Here is a 22625-nt window from a genome sequence, read left to right as displayed (position 1 = left end):
CAAGCTGGCAACACTGGATGCAAGGCACACTTCCTGTCCTTCATTTTTACTGTGTGCCGAGTGGGAAATTGGTATGCCTCTCTGCGGAACCTTCAGTTTCGTATCGAGAAATAAGATTGTAAATACATGTACCGTGACACCTCTAATGCTAACATTAGCCTTCCATTGTGTCTTACCTCTGCGTGGTGCTATAGTATTATACCCCGCAGTCTCTGCTGTGTTTTCTTGCTGCCCTCAGCCTCTTCTCGGATAAACTGTGTCTCCATCCTGTGGCAAACATGCTTCAGTAAATACAGGAGACCTTCACTGGGTTTTTCTGTGGTACAATTTTTATGTGGAAACTGCAGTGGAATCCCAATGAGGGATCCCAATTAGCAGCCCCTAAGCGGTACTACTCTTGGGTCACAGCTCTGCGGATAATCATCTATTTTGACATGTTTTATTAGCCATTTTAAGCAAAACTGTCGCTTTAATGCAGATTCTTAGCAACAACAACGGGACGCAGTGAATGCATTTATCACTCCAGCATGCTAAATTCTTTATGTCTGCAGATCACATGCAGCGCTCGAAGGTTTAAAGAGATGCCTGCGTGATGTGTAATGATATCTGTATGAATGTGTTGTTAACTGGCTTATATTTCATGTTGAGTTTTCCCGCTGTTGACTCCCAAGGATACTCCCTTTCTCCAAGGCTTCAGCAGACTCGACTAATGGATTCCATTTGCTTGACACAGCGTGGCTCGACTCCCCTTTTGCTTTTCTAAGGAGGAGAGCTCCATCAAAGTAAATATAACGTCCCGTCCCTGCACTAGCCATTGGACTGTTCCACTTTTGTGTCTGACAGGCAAGTGATGACAGATATTTCTCTCTTGAAAGTGTTTATTGTTCACATATTAAAAGAACAAGGAGTATAAACAGTACTTTTTTTTTTTTTGTTTGGTCAAAAAAACAAAAAACAAAAGCGTATATAGAAAAGCGTCAAAAACATAAAAAAAAACAAAAAAAGACATCCTCATATCAGTGTGCAAATAAGTTTATACAGACAGAAACGCTTCCATGAGGCTTCTAGATAAATTATTTAAATAGCATATATCTACACAAATGACTTCAACATCACAATAATTTATCCAAAAAAGGCAGTGAAAAATACATAGAGCACAACATAATTGTTCCTGTTTGGGCTTCTTTTTTTTTCCCCCCTATAAAAATATTTTATATATTTACAACACATGATTGATAGTACAGTCTTGCAGAACAGACCAGAAAAAAAGCAACCAATAAAGACAAAAACTAATTGAAGCCATCCAATTTATACTAAGAAAAGTCATCGGTGTCTATTGCTGGCCTCGATACAAAAACAGTTCATGAGGTAATATTTGTACTTAAAAGAATATCCTTTTCGTTTTTTTGCACACACAAGCTCAGGCACACCTCTCGTGCATGCCGTGCACAAGCAGAGATGCTCGAGGGTTGTTGGGATGGTGAAATTTGAATGAAATATATATAATTAACTTACACGTGGGAGTAGACTGACCTTGCTGTTGATAGGGATGGGCGTTATCATATTGATTGATTACTATGTCCGCATCCCTTAATGTCTTCATAAAAGAACGTAGATAATTTCAAAGCATTTGCTCTGAGGCCCTGTGCTCTCCTTTTTGTGCTTAACCTGAGATGTTCTAATGTCCGGCCATCCCTATATATGTAGAAGACCTTTAATAATACAGATCTGGATCAAGATTTGGAGGGGGTCACTGAAAGAAATGTTGAAAAATAGCCTTTTTTTAAAAAAAAAAAAACAAACACATGCACATTCACTCAAACCACACTCACAATCTGTGATCGTAACAGTCATTCCAAACGGTCCATGCTCCCTCAATGGCTCCGTTGAGGAGGGGTAGGGGAGATACGTAGCCCCCCAGCCAAAGAAAGTTCTCCTACTGCTCTCTTAATACCAAAAATAAAAAAAGAGTCCACAGCAGATGTAAATTAATGCTCAAAGATGAAAAGAAAACTGAAGGAATGTTCCCTTTCATCCTTCCTCCACAGAGGGATACCAGCAAAGTTCAGGTGTGCAAAGCAATAAATGTGCCCCCCTCCCCGCCTTCAGAGCTGCAAAGGGAGGGGGGCCGGATTCTTCTGAGCAGAGCTGTGCTCACAATTGGTGCAGAAATATCATTGAACTTTCCTTTGGCTTTAAAGTCCTGAGGTCACGTTACCTCACGCTACCATCATTCCTCCAATGTGCATTGCTTCAAAACTGGAAGACGTGTTCAGCCAGGCTTCATTGCATTACGCATCTGAAAGGCAAAGTTACATGTAAAGTCTTATGTCTTCTAAGGTGCGTTACATTGACTGTATATTTACATCATGTCATTTATTGTCCTCACCTCTACATTCATATTTAAGGTCGGAGAAGTAAACCATCTCCTGAGAGAAGACGTACAAGCCTAGTCGTCCCCCAGCGTAGGTTTTGTCATAGATGTTTCCGGAGTCGGCCATGATTCTCTTTCCCTCATACATCACCACTCTGAAAAACAGATGGGACTCATGTCAGATCGTTGCTGCTTCAGAAATACAAACGTAACATTTCTAATGAGGTCACCAGAACTTGCCTAATAAGTCCACTCTTTGGTCTATGGGTAAGGTGCCACCTGTAGGCGGTGAAGTCCTTCCAGCCGATGTTCTTAGGGTCGTGCCACAGTGTACGTACCTGCAAATCATGACAAAAGTTCAAACTTTAAAGTTCTCCTATTTCTTAAAGTTCCCCTAGAAAAAAGATGTGTCCCTAGAGCCTGTTTATGACCAGCAAACATGAGAAAAATCTGTCAACTTCCTCACTTCGGTCAGTTTGGAGGTTTCAAGATTTCAATCAAAACCAAAACTCCCCTCTTCCTCATTGACATGACACCGCCTCTGACCCTCTGGCTCGGTGAGCCTGCTCCGTTTATCCAGCCAACACTTTATGGAGGACAGTTTTGGAAAAAGCAGGCTATGCTACACATCTCAAAATAACCAACTATCAGTCAGTCAGCCAAAGACGTTTGATCATTTAGTTTTTCTTCAGCGACTACAGTAGACTAACCTAGCATGATTTTGCTATTAAAATGCGACTGTAATGTTAGCCCTTTAGCTCACAGACATGCTGATGTTGCTAGCCGTTGTTTCCTCGTGTGTGGATGTTACACTGCTGTATGTTACGCTCTGGACAAGTGAAGAGTTGTATATATGTAGTGTATATGTAAAAAGTGAATAGAGTGCACAGTTGCGCTTCTTGAAGCCACACAGCCAATCAAACGTCGTGTTGGAATACACTACTTTGGGACCTCTGAGACTGAGAAAATAGTATACTTTTAAATCTTTTAAATTTTTGCTCACCTGTCCGGGTGTGTCTCCAGTATGCCACAAGGCGTTCCTCAGGTGCTCGCCAGGCCCAGTGGTGGAGTTGACCACTTTGATAGACAGGCCTGAGTAGCCTTGAGCCCTTGTGGGAGTGTGAGACCAGTAGGTCTGTGTGATCTGTTTCCACATGACCGTGTAGAATCGAGAGCTGGACTGGTAGCCAAACACAAAACCAGCATAGTCGTCATCCCGATCTGTGTTGACGAAGAAGGTTCCACTGAAGTCCACAGCACTGAACTCATCAAAACCTGTGTTTAGATAGGAGATGGTTTAGGATTCGATAGCAACTACATTGTGTCAGAACAAGATGTGTGTCTATGTTCCGTACCAACAGCAATGCCCGGGTCGCAGTTGACAGTCTGTACCAACTCCTTGCCCTGATGTCTGACCACCCAGTTGGGATCAATTTGAGAGGTGCCTTTAGGATCCAAAGGAACCATCTGGAATCTTCGGAAGTCAGTTTCACTGATGGCAAAGTTCTCTGGACAAACATCGTAAATGTCCAGGACGTTGTCTTGGTCGAAATCATCTTTGCACACATCCCCTCGGCCATCACCTAAGAGAAGGACATCCAGTATATAACTAGGTGTGGACATGACATAACAGTCTTGATAATACTGTAAGACTGATAGGAGTGACTCACCATCAGAGTCCAGCTGATCGGGGTTAAAGGCCAGCCTGCAGTTGTCCTTGTCATCAGGAATGCCGTCATTGTCGTCATCGTGGTCACAGGCGTCGCCCTTGCCATCCTTGTCGTGGTCAGCCTGGTTGGCGTTGGGGATGTAAGGACAATTGTCCAAATTGTTCTGGTGGCCGTCCTCGTCAATGTCCTGGTTGTTGTCGCACTTGTCTCCCACGAGATCTGAGTCCGAGTCGATCTGCGGGAGAGGGGAATTCTTAGTTTTATAAGTTTGTAGACTGTGAAAAGAACTCTTGTTGCTCGTTCTTGTTTTTGCACCAGCGTTGGTATGAGAGGCGATGCTATGGATGGCATCTAAAAGCAGACACTTGTGTTGAGGTATGCAAGCTACGGCTAAATCTTAAATCATATTTGCTTCAAATAGATAAACACATTCCTTTCTTTTCGTTATAGCCTCCAGACGAATCGTACTTTGTGACCAACACAGCACTGCTCTGTGCTCACGAATGACTAATATAAAGCCAACCTTACCTGATCAGGGTTGTGCTCCAGAGGGCAGTTATCACAGTGGTCTCCCACTCCGTCCCTGTCTGTATCCCTCTGATCCACGTTGTAAACATATGGGCAGTTGTCATGCTCATTCAGAATGCCTGTTGAGTTGAAATGCATCCTTGTATTAGCCTGTGGGACTAAGTAAATGTTTGAAGAGCGGAAACATAATAAGACTGTCTCTTACCATCACCGTCAATGTCCACAGCACAGGCATCTCCCTCCCCATTGTTATCAGTGTCAGTCTGGTCAGTGTTGGCCTCAAACACGCAGTTGTCACAGCTGTCGCCAACATCATCCCTGTCTGCATCATATTGGGCAGGATTGTACACTCGTGGGCAGTTGTCCTGAAATTGAAAAGAAAATGCAAAGCAGTTACTACTGCATACATGTTCCAATTAACACTTGTATTAAATTAACTGCAGAATCTCCAGCAGCTTTAGCTGCCTCTGCATACGCTTTAAAATATTGGTTGAGCTACTCAGCTGTTGGTGTGAAACCCGTGTGTGTTACACTTGCTGTACTGTTGTTTACAGTGAACTCATCAGTGGTGTTAAGCCTGGCTGAGCGGTTTGCTCCTTACCAGCATTACAACATTGGTTCTGTTGCTGCTGTGTTGTGCAATATACTTGTTAATAAAAACTGCAAATATGTGGTTAAAGAGGGTTAAGTATTCCTGTCCACTTTATCATGCACTCCAGATCATTATTAGAGTTAAAAAATTACATCTTTTTCTTAATTTTTTTTTCTTAATCTAAATTTTTTTAGGGGTTTAGGTGAATAAAGACCCTGGTTATAAATAGAGCATCTCTGATGTTAAAATATGTGACAATATAGACATAATATTGGAGCAAACAAGCATGCACACACACACACACACACACACACACACACACACACACACACACACATAGAGCTTTGTATCCCTGCTGGTCTGCATAAGACTGAATTGCAGCTATGTCTGCTCTGCGGTGAAGGCTCAATGTTAAACCAATAAAAAACACTGTTGGGATGACTCACTCTGTCATCAGGGATGCCATCATTGTCATCATCGTGGTCACATTCATCACCACGGCCGTCCTTGTCATGATCTTCCTGACCAGAATTGGGAAGGTTGGGGCAGTTATCCTGTGTAAGAAAAAAAAAGTCAGTTAGATTGATGGATAGTCAAGGAATTGGGGTGTTTTGAATGTCTGTCCAGCCCAAGTAGGCTACCTTTTTGCAGTGGTAGGTTGCATTCTCCACACACAACAGTTCGGAGTTGGGCCATCCATCCAGGTCAGTGTCTTCTCCGCAGATATGCCCATTCCCGGCATACCCTGGCTTGCACTCACAGCGGAACATGGACTCGGAGAAGACGCCCAAGTAGATGCAGTTGGCGTTTTTGTTGCAATTGTGGCTACCATCCTGGCAAGGGTTACGTGGTTTGCAAACCTGGAAATAAAACATTCCAGAGAAGTAATATAACAGAAACAGCAAGCTTACTTTCCATGCATGCGCAGAGTAATAATTCAAACCTGTTTTTTAGCAGTCGCCTGCTCCACTCCTCTTCCGAAGGGTTGCGGACCGGAGTAACGTGCAGGGCATGGCAGACAGTTGTAACCTGGCTCTGTGTTCTCACAGCGATGGATTCCATTTTGTGTGTGGCAAGCATCAGGGACCTCTTTACACTCATCAATGTCTTTGCAGGTGACGCCGTTTCCGGTGTAACCAATTGGACACTTTCCACACTTGAACGAGCCATCTGGGAAGCTGGTACACTTTGACCCGGGGAAGCACGGACTGGAGAGGCAACCGTCTACAGAGAGAAAAATGCGTTGGTGTGATATTTTGCAAATTTAATGTCAAAGTACAGTATTGAACCGCATGTAAGATTTTTCCACAGTCATTTTTTTCATAGTAGGAAATAGTCCGGAAAGGACAGGTCACCTAATAATTGGGGTCTAGAGATTGATACTTGCAAACAAGCTTTTCTTCCTGTCACTCACACACTGGAGACCTTGAGAGATGTAGCCGCGACATGAGACGGAAAAGGCGGTTCAAAGGTAGCAAACAACAGGAGGAGTTATGCTGCTAATAATGGTGATCAATGAAGCAGACAACTGATATCCTTTTTTTGCAATCTAACCGTGGTTATTTCCTTGAAAAAAAAGGTTCATTCTGTGTGTTCATCTTATATTCAGGGTAGTCTTATATTCAAGTCGTCATGGTACTTCACTAATAGTTGTCATAATTGCTCACCAATGGGACACTCTTGCTTGTTGCACACTTGAGACATGCTGGCATCCCCAACGCAATCTTTTCCTCCGTATTTGGGAACAGGATCAGAACAGAGACGTTTGCGGCTCTGGATGCCTCCGTTACATGTAACTGTGCAAGTGTCCCATGGTGACCATGGTCCCCAACCTCCGTCAACTGAAAGAGTGACAACAACAGTTAGTATGTTTTTTTGTTAAATTAAAATATAATTTTGATGATGGAATTGAGCTTACTAGGACAAGGTGACTTGTGGCAGATTTCAGTCTGCCGTCCCTCTCCTTGGCATTCCATGCCTCCCATCTGCGGCGTGGGGGAGTTGCAGAGGCGGATGCGGGTGATGACCCCCTCCCCACAGGTCACAGAGCATGAGGACCAGGGAGACCAATGGCTCCAACCTCCGTCTTGTTTGACTGTGAGTGCCAGACACAACATTCAGTCCTCTCATCCTCAAATAGCAGATTCCAAGAATAATTTTAGTGGACTTACAGCGTTTGTCGCATTCTTGAGGGAAGCAGTCTCGGGTTTGGACTGAGGTGCCCTCGCAGTTGCTGTTGATGCGATCACAGGAACGTCCACGCTGCTGGATGCCCCGACCACATGTCACAGAGCACTGGGTCCACTGAGACCAGGAGGACCAGTCGTCTTCTGCAGAGTCATTTGCTGGAAGAGGAGAGGTGGTTCAAGCATGGCATTTTAACAAGGAAGGAGACACAAAGCACAAATTTGAAGATAAAAACTCACGGTTGCCGCAACGTGGGCAGCACTCTCCCTCTGGAACGGTGCCATTGGCACAGGGAATAAGAGGGCAGGAGATTTTTCGACATACAGTGGCAGAGTTCTAAATGGAGGGACAGTCGCATCAGTACAAGAATAATAGAGGTGTTTTCGATTGTGCTCCGCGAGGACTAATTGCTATCTTGTACAACAGTGTGATTGTTATCAGGGGCTTCACACTCCTGCTTTGTTGACACAAATCATAAGCCTGACAAAAATAATTACACATTCCATGCAGGGAAATGTCCCCATGCTGCTATTGTTTGTTTCCAAGAAGCTTCACTAAGCGGTTCACATCGTGTTTGGCGTCCACAGCAGGAAACACAGGTGTTCCTTCACTTACCTGGCAGGTACACTCAGTGCAGCCGTCCACCGTCCATTCGTCTTTGTCCTTGTGCACGATCCCGTTGTGGGTGCACACACTGCTGTGTCTCCTGATTTGACTTTGAATCTCTGTGCTGACCTCAGACTGCAGAGAAAAAGAGGACTAGAGTGAGGAAGGGGGGTCGGTAGCTTGGGACCAAGAATGGAAAACTTAGACTTTGCCAACGTTCCAGTACAAATGAATCACCAGCCGACATAATGATTAAGACATTGCTTGACTCTAGTGAGCAAATATAACCAACATATTTGTGTAACCACATGGGTCTCATTAGGGACTTGGCTGAGGGGATGCCATGACAGCAGCGACAAGTGGCACTGGGAATGTGCTAACTTGGAGCGCACAGGAGGTGATGAAGAGCTTACCACTTTACGGATCTCGTTGGACAGATGCTTAACCACCACGCCGAGTCCCCGCAGCTCCTTGAACATGCCTGCGATGTCCTCGCAAGAGAGGTCACAGAAAGACTGCATATCTGAGCACAGAAAAACAAACCAGTTGATGAGCTCTCCTCTCAAAGTGAAAATGAGGCACATTTTGGTTCCTTACCTTTGGTTTTGTGGCCAGTGTAATCAGTCCTAATGGCCGGACTGGAGCCGTTCACTGGGTTTTCCAGAGTGAGAACATCGGTTAAAGTCGCTGCAAGGCAAGGTAGAGGATCAATTAATACTGTTTGACAGTATTTTGCTTTGCAAATTGAAAATAATGTGCAATATTGTAATGTGGCTGATGTTTTTATTCCTACATTATCATTCTATTTCCACCTTTTTTTTACTCTGCATGCTGTGCTGCTATTGTTACGGTCCTGTATACTACATACAGTGTTGCTGCTACTGGAACCTTGATTTCCCTGGGGGCGCACACCTTGGGATCAATACAAATCTAGCTAATCTAACCTAAGTATTACCATTTTTCAACATTAATATTCCAGAAAAGGAACATTTCATTTGGATTCTATTTCAGAGAATATTTGTTGAACACATTTGAATTTGTATGATTATTTCATACGTATTTCATGTATACATTTGCTGAATACTTCTGGTGTCCCTCCACACCAGGACGCATAACACCATTAGTCCTCGTACCACAGTTTGACAATCAATGATGTGCCTTATAATAACATTTACTGTATGTTATTATAATAGCATTTATATTATTATATGCATTGTTGTTTTTCAAGCTAAATACTGGACAGTTTGAAGACTTTCCATCATTGAAAATGAGCAGGTATGGTTCACTGCAATACACTTTAAAGACTTACCTCCAGTTTGGCATCCCTTATTTCTCAGGATGGTCTCCAGAGATGTCCCAAAGACAAATCTCACATTCTGAAGCACTCCCTGAAGAAAGACAGCATTATTAGAAAAGTATTCCACATAAAATCAAAGAGAGGCGTTCTACTAAAACCCTTACCATAAATTTGTCCCTTGCAGCTCCCTTCCCAATCCTGAGCCTAGAGGTGTCTGCCAGCTCCAGGGACAACACATTCTGGATGGACTCGTCCATCTCGGACACATTGATCTCCTCACAGCCCACAAAAAGCTTCACGCGGTCATCCTGGACAAAGAGCGTGATGTTCTTCCAGTGTCCTGTGGCCAAGTGAGCTTCTTCGATGGACACCAGCTCCTGATGGTTGCCGGTGGAGTAGAAGACATCCAACGAATTGGCCTTGCCGTTGGAAATGATCTCAAACACCGGACCAGACCCATCTTTCTTCTCAATGGTCAGAAGGCTTCCTCTGTTCTTCCTCGATTGCTTCAGGTTGACCAGGAGGATGAAGCCCCTCTCGGATTGGACGGAGTCAATGAGGTCCCCGAAGGAGTTGTCGGGAACCGGGGGGATTAGGTCTGCATTGAGCACCTTGTACGCCGGGCTGTAAGGGTCAGCACCTTTGACCAGAGTCACCCCGTTGTGCCTCTTGTTCACTCGCACCAGATCGAATAAGTCATACACACTGTTGTCATCACGAGCCTCTGCCGCACAAACAGAAGTTGTCATTTAAATATTCCTTAAATATAACATTTAACATTTTTTTGCATGCTCACCTGCCAATGTTGCACCCTCACACCTCCAAACCATCAGCAGCAGAAAGATGCTCCACAGCATCATCTCCTTTTCTGAAGTTAAAGCTATAGTGCAGACAAAAATGTACATTTTACACCATTACACAGGTCAGATGTTCACTAATAAAGTCTATTAAGCGTTTAAAATACTTTACACACCTTAAAAGAGAAAACTCCTCAAAAGATGAAAAAGGACGTCCTTATGTGATGATTTATCCTGTCCCTCTTGGAGATGGAGGAGGCTCAACTTAAAAGTTGTTTTCTCCTATAATTTTATTCCGATGGAGGCTCAAACGTTGGACACCACTGACAAGTCGAGCGCAGGGGAGGCTATTTGAAGAGTTGAGAGACATTCCTGAGGTGCAGGCTGCACCAATGGGAGGCCAGAGGCGCACACTTGGGGGCGGACCTTGGCCTCTTACCTCACACAGCAGTCGCAGTCATATCCGAGACGCGCACAAATATGCATTCCTGAACTGCATTTCCATCATAGGACAAATATTCCATACACTCACCGGTGCCAAAGGGCCGTTTCCGGTCAATAAAAGCTTAATCGCCCTGTAAATACTTGTAGTTTTAGTAAATGTTACTTTCTAGGACAATGTGTACAGATTTATGTCTGAGCCTGAATCACCTGGTCATCATTGGTCATGATTATCATTTGCGTGAAATACATATGAAACAATATATTCCGTAATTTAAAGTTGTATGTTTACTAATAGCAGCTCATATTTTGTGGACTGTACAATTGAAGCCGTTTCACAGTGTGTCATTTCTAATGTGGCCACTAGGTGACTCACTGAGTAAGCCAGTGAGAGTCCTCTGGGCGTCATATTGTAAGGAGCAACACCGCATACATACACAATCATCAATAATCAATTTCATGTAGTAAATTAACTCCCTGGGCCTTAAGAGATACTTTGGGGTGCATTTTAATGTTTTTGTTATGCGTCTGAGTGAATGTATTTTATTAATTTAATGCAATTGTATTTTATCTTATTATTTTGTATTAGTAATATCCATAATTTATTAATAATGTATGATAAATATATACATATTACAAATGTTTTTATTGTTAGGTGAAATATATACTGTTCACTTCAGTCAAATATTTAAGATTAAGAGAGAAAGAAAATCCTAATTTGTATAATAACAATAATAATGGAATATATTCGATTGTTTTACTTGCAACCTCATTTATTATTAAAAAAAAATAAAAAATCTATTTAAAAAAATAAACATTGTATTACATATGTACATACATATTACTACAGTTTTTTTTATTTAATTTAGCTTTTTTTGTTCATTGTAAGTTGTTGAAAAGCATACATTTTATGTACCCATAATGAATTAATACATGATAATCGCAAACATCTTTTAATTTAATTATGTTTTTGAAATACTATGCATATGATAAAATAAATAATAAAATGAGTAGAACGTCATAAATACAACATAATAAAAATACATATTTATTTAAAAAAGGAAATACCTGATATAAGATACAATGGGGGTCACAGTAGGTGAATAAACCAATATTGATTTTAAAATATATCTAGCAAATGTTACATATAATAACAAGACAATACAGATATTATATGTATTTTAAAAAAGAAATAACCAAATGCAATGTGAAAGTGAATAAACATACTGTATTTGCTGTCTTATCAGTTGATTCCATGCTTATTTGCTCGCTCGTCAAGACAATATTTGCGGTTTCTCAATGAAGCTCTGTTTTTAAATGCATAATTGGCAAAATGCATAATTTGCATAACTTGCACGGCCCAATTACACTTTACACTTACATTAGACATCAACCAGCGCATTTATTGCATAGCATTTAACCTTCCACCTCTTGTTTCCGACTCCTATTTCTTTGCCAGACCGCCGCCCATTAAAAGCTGACAGTTATTTCTCTCCACACGTCCTGAAAGAAGCTGATGAAAAGTGTGTGTGCTGCTTTAAGTCAGAGCACAATACAGACATGGTGCGGAAAGCTGTTAGTTGAGACGTAAGACTGTGACTAGAAGTAGGCTAGCTGTGTGCATACATGTCGTCGTGTTCACTGGTCAGATTGTGATTCAAATGGAAAGTATCTGAGAAAGCTTGTGAAATAGTGTAGGATGGGAGGTGGAAACAGATTTGTTTGGTCCTGGTGGGAAAGATGGTCAGTGATATCAGCCAGGTGGGACTGTGTGAGTGTGACCTCACGGCGTAGGAGGACAAGACAAGACCGTACTGGAGCACCGAGTACTAATGACTACCCAGGAAGCTGAGCCAAAACTTCAGCGGAAACAGCCCACAGATATGAAACGTTTCCACTATAAGTGTTCCGTAGAACTTCTCTCTATCAGGAAGAGACACATATCAGTGAGTGAGAGAAGGTCCGACCTGAAATAGTGCATCTGACAACGCAAGTCTTCATTAAACTGTACCTCGTTAAAGACTTCAGCATAGGTTTGAATAGAAATTGTACCAAAAAGTGTGCCTCTTAGATAGCACAAATACAGTGTAATTAATTACCTTTATCAACAATATAGAATATGTCATATTTAAATAAGGTTACAAAAGTTGTCCCTCGTTTATCGCTGTTAATTGGTTCCTGGCCCGACTGCGATAAGTAAATTCCTGTGAAATAGGATTCAATATTAATAAACTGAATATTTTTGTAGCTAGAGCATAGAAAACTTGTTTATGACTTTCTAAATATTTTTTTAAACATTAGAGAAATAACTTACGCCACATTGCACAGGCTACGGGATCAGTGCAGGGACATAAGAGACGGCCTCGCATAGTAAGCTACCGAGCTAAGTAGTTAGCCTCTCCAATGTACTTATTCTAAACTTAAGAAAATGTTTCAAACAGAGAGGGGAAGAAGGACAAAGTAAGAAGCCAAAAACATACCACTTCCACAGGGAATTGGAGATTTTTTTTTTTCACTCATGTCGGACATGTCATGGCTGACTCCATGCAGTGCTGAGGTAATGTAATATGTCATGTCTCATCAATATAACATTACTGACGCCTAGGGACCAGAATATTATAAAATCACTTGTCTTTCAATTTTTTTTGACTAATAATAGTCCATAGTCATTCATTTATTATTTAAATAATTTTTGAAAAACCACGACAGAGTGAGGGATCGGTTGATATACGTTCGTACCCCCACCTATGGTCATGAAATTTGGGCAGTGACTGAAAGGACAAGATTGCAGATCCAAGCGGCCGAAATGAGTTTTCTCCGTCGGGTGGGCTGGGCTCTTCCTTAGAGATAAGATGATCTCTGGGAGAAACTCGGAGTTGAACCGCTGCTCCTCCGCATTGAGAAGAGCCAGATGAGGGACCTCGGCCATCTGGTCAGGATGGGAAGACCCAGGACACGTCGAAGAGACCATGTCCTGGCAACGCCTCGGGATCCACCGGGAGCAACTGGACGAAGTAGCCGGGGAGAGGGAAGTCTGGGCTTCCCAGCTTAGGCTGCTGCCTCTGTGGCCCGGCCTCGCATAAACGTAAGAAGATGGATGGATGGATGAAGTGAAGGAGCGATGTTGGAACTGCGATGTAGCGAGGGATGACTGTATCGTACAAAAAACAAAATATTTGTAAAAATTACAAATACTTTTGCATATGTCCACATAATAGCTAGTAAACACTGTCTGAGTGTGTGACATTCTAGATGTATATGGACATTATCATTTTATTACTAAAAAAGCAAAACTAATGGTGACCAAAGACAGTATTCAGCACAGCAGGCCTACTGTAGTGGGCCTGAACCAAATATCCTTATATCGTTACCAAGGGAAGTATTTCTATTCTTATATCGTATGTTTTCGTGTTTATCTGATGAATTGTTCCCAAATAAGTTTGTGGATACAAATATTTTTTTTGTTTGCCTAAAATCTTTGTCCTGTGTTTTATTGTGATTATAATCATGACCAACAAATTAAAGGAAAAATCACAAAATCATTCAATGATCTTGAAACATTTCAAGTAAAAAGTATCAGCATCGGTGTCTGCACTACTGTATTTACTTGGTATTGGATCGATATCTAAATTGGCAGTATCTCGCACCCCTACTGTATATAGGCTTATATGTACTGTACATGCTGTAAAAGGAAGTGAAATGCAGTGAAAAATGTTTGGTATCTAACCTGAAGAAAAGTCATAATAAAGACTGCAATACTAATTTTGTTCAGTGACCTTAAGACATCTGAGAGAAAACTTTTTATTGGATTTATGTTATGACGCTGCAAATGTACTCTTCATGAATCTAATCTAACCTCTGAAACATTTAAAACGCTCACTGCCAAGTATTTTCAGCAGAAATGTGTTTGAACTTGAATTTGTTGAAGGGGAGTTGAGCCACTCCTGTGCCTCCCTATCTCCGACACAAGCGCCCGGGGGAGGCCTTAAGTGTGCATCAGCGGTGTTTGAGGTGAACAGACACGGCCACGTCTCGACAAAGACAGTGGAAAGTGTGCGTAAGACGTAAGAAGCTTCTGTAGCTGCTTGTCAAACACACCGTGCCATGACTCGCTGATAAACATTTACAGAGTGTACGTCCATCGATGATTACTGTTGGAAGTCATTCAATATGAGGAACTACACAACTCAAAACATTGTCTTCCACCTCCTAAATACGCCTGAATTTTTTCAAAAACATTTTGCTTAGGGCTGTCAAAAATAGTGTTAAATTCTATGTTAAATTTTTTTGCGTAATTAAGGCATACGCATCATGGCAAGCCACGCCTCTCTGTTATGACGACAGACGGCACAGTGTAGCTCCCCACAGAGACACACACAGTCTGCCGCTCTTTTATAACTTTATTCTGACCTGAACACATCAACAGCAGTGCAATTCCAACACCAGATATGTATCTCCATCTCACAAATACATCTCCAGTCCTTCAACCTCGGAACGACACTTCCTTATCGTCACTCGACTACCGCGAGATGCATTCAGGAACATCACAACAATGTCTTTATTATGCGTGTGTGTGTGGTCTAAATAAACACAAAGAAAAACAATAAGTGGACTTTCTTATCACTCACTTTGCCACTCTTAATGCGGAAGTACAAGTTGCTGCATTTAAGTATGCTCAAAAAATCCGAGAAAATAAACTCCAAAAATGTGAATTCAACTTGTTACGTGGTGTCTTTGATAGCAACCCCTTATTGCTCATAATGACACTGTTAAAATGTGATTCAAATGTTCTGCTACTATTACAGAAACAAGTGTTAGGCAAATGGATGAATGCTATCTTTTAGCTGGATTTAAATTTTCAGTTAATTTGTAGCTGTTAAAACATACATATATATATATATATATATATATATACACACACATACATATACATATATATACATACACATATATCCATATACACACACACACATATATATATACATATACATACATATACATAGATGTATATATATATACACACATATATATATACATACATATACACACATATATATATACGTATATACATACACACACACACACATATATATACATACACACACACACATATATATGTACATATACATATATAGACATATATACATACACATACATATATACATATATACAGACTTATATACATATATATACATATATATGTATATATATGTATATACACACACACATATACATAGACACACACACACACACATATATATATATATATATATATATATATATATATATATATAAACATTGAAAACTGTGACTAATCTGATTAAAATGTTTAATCATTTAACAGCCCTCATTTTTATGCATGCAGGCCAAAATCATAATTATTATTTTGTGACCCATTTAAGTATTTTTAATTGATCCATCCATTTATTTACTTACTTACTTTGCAGTTAATGTATTTATTCAACAATTTGCTTATGCTGTTGTTTATTAATTAATTTATTTATAGTTTCTTAAAATTCATTATTATGAATTTATTATGTAGATTTTTTTAGCCAGGGTTACATGTTACATATTTTTGTATTATTGTATTATTTATGCATTAATTTATTTTATTCATTGATCCATTATATTTGTTTTGTTTGTTTATTTATCCATTCATTAATTGGTCTTATTTTTATTGTGTGACAGAGATACAGTGGTGTGAAAAAGTGTTTGCCCCCTTCCTGATTTCTTATTTTTTTGCATGTTTGTCACACTTAAATATTTCAGATCATCAAACAAATGTAAATATTAGTCATTGACAACACAACTGAACACGAAATGCAGTTTTTAAATGAAACTTATTATTATTAAGGAGACAAAAAATCCAAACCTACATGGCCCTGTGTGAAGAAGTGATTGTTAAAACATAACACAACATAATTGAGATCTATCAGTCTGGAAAAGGTTATAGAGCCATTTCTAAAGCTTTGGGACTCCAGCAAACCACAGTGAGAGCCATTATCCACAAATGGTGAAAACATGGAACAGTGGTGAACCTTCGCAGGAGTGGCCAGCCAACCAAAATTAGAACAAGAACGCAGCGGCGACTCATCCAAGAGGCATGGTATTCTTTTTTTGAAATGCTGCGTTACTTTTACACCAGATGTAATGGGACACACACCCTCCAAAAAGTTTAACTTTTGTCTCGTCAGACCACAGAGTATTTTCCCAAAGGTCTTTTGTTGTTTTGATGCTTTCTGGCAAAATTGGGACAAACCTTAATGTTCTTTCTGTTCAGCAATGGTTTTCATCTTGAAACTCTGCCATGCAGGCCGTTTTTGCCCAGTGTCTTTTTTATGGTGGACTCATGAACTTATGAACATAACCTTAACATAACCTTAACTGAGGCAAGTGCGGTCTGCAGCTCTTTGGATGTTGTTTTGGGGTGTTTTGGGACCTCTTGGATGAGTCGTTGCTGTACTTTTGGGGTAATTTTGGTGGGGGAAGGTTCACCACTGTGCCACATTTTCGCCATTTGAGGATAATGGCTCTCACTGTGGTTTACTGGAGTCCCAAAGCTTTAGAAATGGCTTTAGAACATTTCCCAGACGGACAGATTTCAATGACTTTCCTTCTGATTTGTTCCTGAATTTCTTTCGATCTCGGCATGATGTTGAGGTTCTGATGATCTGTTGGTCAACTTCACTTTGTCAGGCACGTCCTATTTAAGTGATATCTTGATTGAGAACAGGCGTGGCAGTAATCAGGCCTCTGGCTCGAGAAATTGAACTCAGGTGTGATAAACCACAGTTAAGTTATGTTTTAATCACTTTTTCACACAGGGCCATGTCGGTGTGGATTTTTTTTCTCCCTTAATAATAAAACCTTTCATTTAAAAACTGCATTTAGAGCTCAGTTGTGTTGTCATCGACTAATATTTAAATTTGTTTGATGATCTGAAACATTGAAGTGTGACAAACATGCAAAAAATAAGAAATCACGGAGGGCTTTTTCAGATCATTTCATATTTAGAAGTGTCCAACTATATCCAGTTATAGTAACGCTACAAGTAGGGAGAAGAATGTGCTAACAAGTCATCTTATTTGAGGCATTACCAGGAAGTGAGTCAAAAAGTATTATTTTCCCAAGAATGCTGGAGGCAGTGTGTCGCAAAATGTTTTATCCCGGTACATGTCTGAGCAGAGGCCCCTTTAAATCATTAGGCCACTCACCAGTACCCTCGTGGAAAAGCACAGCTGAAGGGAAATGAACTATTTTTGGTATAAAATATGTTTGCTTTACGATATTGTCTTTCTCATTCGTCACCATGAATAAATCTGTATTTTCAAGCATTAATACATCAAAAAGCCCTGGAGCGGGATTAGACATTAGAAGCGTGACATATGTAAGGAAAAAAACATGGGGAAAAAATGATAGATTGACGGCGGTGAGTACGTTCAATTCCTGCAAGTGATGTCACAGTCTGATGATGTTGGATGGCAGCTTTTCTCAGAAAGCTGGTCTTGGCCTACTTTGTTTGGCCACACCAAGTCATCCATGGGCTCCTCAGGTGTGCTGAGTGATGGTGCTAACAACGCTCACTGCTGCTTCCTGACTTTCCTCCATTAAACGGATGCCGTTGACCAGTGGGTGACGGAACAGGTGCGTTTTTGGGTCAGTGTGTTAAAAGCACTGTCGCGCAGGGGTCCCTTTAGGACCACACAAGTAGATAACGTCATATATTGTATTGTAAAGTAAACATTTAAAAATGAAATATATCAGCAGACATTCCTTTGAGCTGGGATAGAGGTCCGCCATTTGGTGATGGCTGCTTTAGGCTATTCCCATGCTAAGCTAAGTTATGCGGTCGGGATCCAGACCCACTGATGTCCCTTTACGGACCTGTGACCAATAAAAGTGAATGGGAAATATAATAATAAAATATAATCATGCTCGCGGACCGATCGCAGTGGCAGTTTGCGGGCGTAATTACTTCAGTTATCACTGTTATGTGAGCGCAAATGCGGTGACGTCACTCAAAATGAGCCACTGAAATACAGTCAAACCTGTCTATAGCGGCCACTTTTGCAGACTCCCTCTAGTGGCCGCTATAGACAAGTTTGACTGTAGTTTGTTTACTTGCTGAGCGAATGAGAACCATGGATTGCTGAAAAGCAAGAAGTTGATTGAAAAAAAACAGAACATTTAAAAGTAAATGGATGGACCAATGCATGTTCATTCTTCCGGAATCCAGTGCCAAACTGCTGTGTCTCATATGCTCTGAAACTGTAGAACCCAGTATGACAAATCTACCAGATTTCACCATATTCTCATTTTTAAGAATATTTTCCAACCCCAAGCTGAATAAACTTGAATGCCTACTGAGTTTAAGCATACCAGGTGATGTGCATGTGTGTACTGAGGGAGGGTGTGGTCTTACGAGATCAACACCCTTTATTAGGTGTGCACAATTATTAGGCAGCTTCTTTTCCTCGGGCAAAATGGGCCTGAAAATAGATTTAACAGACTCTAAAAAGTCAAGAACTGTAACACATCTTTCATAGGCATGCAGCACTCTTGAAATTGCCAAGACATTAGGACGTGGCCACAGAACCATTAAATGTTTTGTTGCAAGTGCACAAAAGGGTCGCAGGAAGCTTGTCAAGAGAAAAACATTGAAATTAACTGCCAAATATGTGAGAAAAATCAAACGTGAAGCTCCCAGGAAGCCATTATCCTCCAGTGCTGTCATATTCCAGAACTGTAATCTACCTGGCGTGTCCAGAAGTACGGTACCTGGTGTTCAGTGCTCAGAGACATGGCCAAGGTAAGAAAGGCTGGAACTTGACCACCACTGAACAAGACGCACAAGTTGAAAGGCTATGACTTGGCCAAGAAATATCTGAAGACAGATTTTTCAAATGTTTTATGAAGTAATTAGAGTGACTCTTGATGGACCAGGACCGGAATTATTCAAAGATGAGCTTGTTGGGCCTTTTCAGGTTGAAGATGAACTCAAACTCAACTCTAAAGCCTAGTGGCACTTTCTTCCCACGGTGGTACAGGAAAAAGTGTGCATCTTTCAAGAAGACCATGATTTCTATGCTCCGTCTCAGGCATCCAAGTACTCCACGGCGTGGCTAACTAGTAAGGGTCTTAAAAAGGTCTTTAAAAATAATGACATGACATCCTTGCTCACCTGGCCTAAACCCTATTGAGTACTTGTGGGCCCTTAAATGTAAGATTTACAGTGAAGCAAAAAGGTACACCTGTCTGAACAGTGTCTGGGAAGCTTTGGTTGATGCTGCACAAAAAGTTGATGGTCAAATGATCAAGACAGACGCCAACTGACAGACTCCATGGATGGAAGGCTTTTCCAAGGAATTGAAAAGAAGGGTGGCTATACTGGTCACTGATTTAATTTTGGAAATGTCCGAAATATTTATTTGTGAAGTTCTGACTTAAAGAAATGAAACAAAGTAGTGAGATGGCAATACTTTTGTTTTTCTTTAAGTTGCCTAATAATTCTGCACACTAATAGTTGCCTGATACAGTAAATGTGCACACGGAGATATTCTCAACAAAAGTCAGAACCTCACCTTTCACTTCCTTAAATATTCAAGTTTGAGGTTTATTACCATTTTGGATTGACCAAGGGCACTGTTATTGTTAAATAATAAAACTAATAATCAATAATGCAAATTGTGTAATAATTGTGGACGGCGTGTATATAAAATGTGCAAAATTTCATGAAGGATCACACATTTACAGCTTTCAAACAAGGACATTTTGGTATTAAAAAAAAACCTACTGTAGTGAGTAGTAGTGAACCCAGGCTACGGCATGAGGCCCATGGAGCGCACAATGTCGCCACAGGAAATAGTCACTTTGAAAAAAATACCCCATGGCATCAAACACTGGATTTGACAGACCCAAACCTGAAGTTAACAGCAGCATTTCCTTCTCCCTTGGCACACATTTCCAAGCTCCACTTGCTGTGGAAACCCCGTGTTTCCTGGCCTTCTCCTCTGTGAGCTGTGATTTTTGGGAAGTGTGTGCTGTCACCATGGAGACGAGGATGTTAAAACTGTTGGAGATGCCACGTCTCAAGATAACCGAGCAGCTATTTTACAGTCCGGTGCCCTCCATGGCCTATAAAATCTGCCAACTTGATGATTAACGACACCTTATTCTGTCAAGGTGGTGATATGTATGTATTTGTCCTCGGAGATCAGGATGTTTATTTAGGATTTAGAATAGTCCCGCTTTAATCACCACAAATTAAGTGATATAACACGACAATCCCTTATTATGTGTTATAGATGCACTGATCCCACTAAGGACCAAAGGCGCCACTATGGTGGCTATGTGGTTAGCATGTCTGTCTCACGCCCAGGTGGTGCTGGGTTTGAATCTTGGCTCTCAACTAAAAGCTTAAAATGACATTAAGATTTATTCAGCATGTGATGTTATATGGACAAAACCATTGAGCCGGTGTTCGTAATCAATTAGCCAATCAAGGGTTGAAAAAAATCCCTTAGTTCTCCTTAGCAATATATTTTGGACAATTCTGTGCTTTCAGTTTGGTTTAAGGAATCCCTTTTTCTGTGGCTCTCTTGTTGGACAGTGACATTGCTTTCAACACAACAGGGCGAGTGAAGCGAGTTTTTAATGCGAAACAACTCACCCTGGCCCGCCTCTGTTACGGCTTTGATGCTACACAGCTAAAACTGAATTCAAAGGAAGAATGTATATTTCAAATCAATGTCCAAATGATTTTTGACTAGCAAGATACTTTTTCTTCCTACGCTAGACTTATTTGCTTAAGTGATATGCACCAAAATCGGAGATATAACCTTGGTTTTTGTTATTAATGGTCAGACGAAAACTGAAACGTCCAAAAACCGAATACATTTTCTCCGTAATAGATAATGTAAGTCCAATTAATCCTTTCCGGAATCCCAAAAACATTAAATAAAACACATTTTATAGAGGACAATTTTAGATACACTACGTGCAGAAAACAAAGCAAAACACGACTTTCATCAAATGCACAGCATCATCTCCCATCAGAACAGCAGCTTCGATGGCAAATTACTATCACTGCCCTGCTCAGCTGAAAGACTGAGCAGATCATTCCTCCCCCACGCCATGCGACTTTTCAGCAACAGAGGGGGAGCGATAAAAACACACACAGGACTGGACTTTGTACCTATTTATGTATTATTATTATTATTATGTATTATTATGCTAACTATTTTTTTAATTATTATTACTTATTATTATGTATTATTGCACTACAAATTGGAGGTGAGGTATTTATTTGTTTATTCTTATTCTATTTTCTTATTTTTCTTATCTCTATTGTCTTGCCTTTGTTGTTTTATTTTGTGATTAACTTTATCGTGACTTTTTTTTTTGTCAATCGATTGAAATATTGCATCACGATTAATCACATTTTGTCCATAGTTAACTCATAGTTAATTGCATATAATCGCAGTGAGAAATAAGTTTTTATCCATAATAAGTAGGGATGTAAACCTCTTTGTGTTAAACAATTCGATACACAACTACAACAACTAGATCAAATTTTATGTAAAGGGATATCAATTTTGGAAATATCGGCCATTATTTTATTAAAAAAATAATATACAGTTAGAAAGCCCAGTTTTTTTCACAGTTGAATGTTTAATGCAAGTGGCAATTTGTCCCACTGTTTGACGGTCCTTGAACACACCTTCTACGTTCTCCCACGCTACACACAGACTACTATACGGTATTTTCCCCTTTTTCTTCCAGCTCATATTTGGTCCCAAATGCTGATACTATGTGGGAATGCATAAAGGCAAGATTTGGTGACCTTATTGAGTGCTAATGTTTGTTTGTTTGTTTGTTTGTTTGTTCGGTACACAACCTGCCTGAAAGACAAACTCCAGGCTGGTACTGGTGGATGGTGGCTCTGTATTCATTTTGTCCTTTTAATTTGATGTTCCTGTCATAGTTTTACACAATACTTAAGAAATAAGATAAATCAGATCACTATAATGTACGTATGTTCTACTCAGGTGTTCAAAATCTTTCGCGGTGACTAGCTATAGTTCGCTGCAAATGCTAGCACTGCTAATGCTATTTACAGCCATTCTCAACTTCA

At 40.5% G+C, this 22625-nt stretch overlaps 1 protein-coding gene across 1 annotated transcript; it reads right to left on the bottom strand.

Moving 5' to 3' along the window:
* Positions 1-869: 869 nt before the first annotated feature.
* On the bottom strand, positions 870-10507 carry LOC129192898 (thrombospondin-1-like). The gene is made up of 22 exons (XM_054797321.1): positions 10228-10507; positions 10051-10134; positions 9419-9978; positions 9267-9345; positions 8555-8644; positions 8371-8480; positions 7967-8092; positions 7591-7687; positions 7336-7509; positions 7083-7259; positions 6832-7005; positions 6108-6388; positions 5806-6024; positions 5611-5718; positions 4778-4937; positions 4573-4691; positions 4045-4279; positions 3730-3957; positions 3378-3649; positions 2615-2712; positions 2390-2529; positions 870-2299 (listed from the first exon to the last, which is right to left on the bottom strand). The coding sequence occupies exons 2-22, from the start codon at positions 10112-10114 to the stop codon at positions 2292-2294; spliced, it is 3519 nt and encodes a 1172-aa protein (XP_054653296.1). The 5' UTR covers positions 10115-10134; positions 10228-10507; the 3' UTR covers positions 870-2291.
* Between the last annotated feature and the right edge of the window lie 12118 nt (positions 10508-22625).

Source organism: Dunckerocampus dactyliophorus, chromosome 13 (genome assembly GCF_027744805.1).
Source record: "Dunckerocampus dactyliophorus isolate RoL2022-P2 chromosome 13, RoL_Ddac_1.1, whole genome shotgun sequence".
Classification (NCBI taxonomy): domain Eukaryota; kingdom Metazoa; phylum Chordata; class Actinopteri; order Syngnathiformes; family Syngnathidae; genus Dunckerocampus; species Dunckerocampus dactyliophorus.
This window is presented reverse-complemented; position numbering and strand designations above follow the sequence as displayed.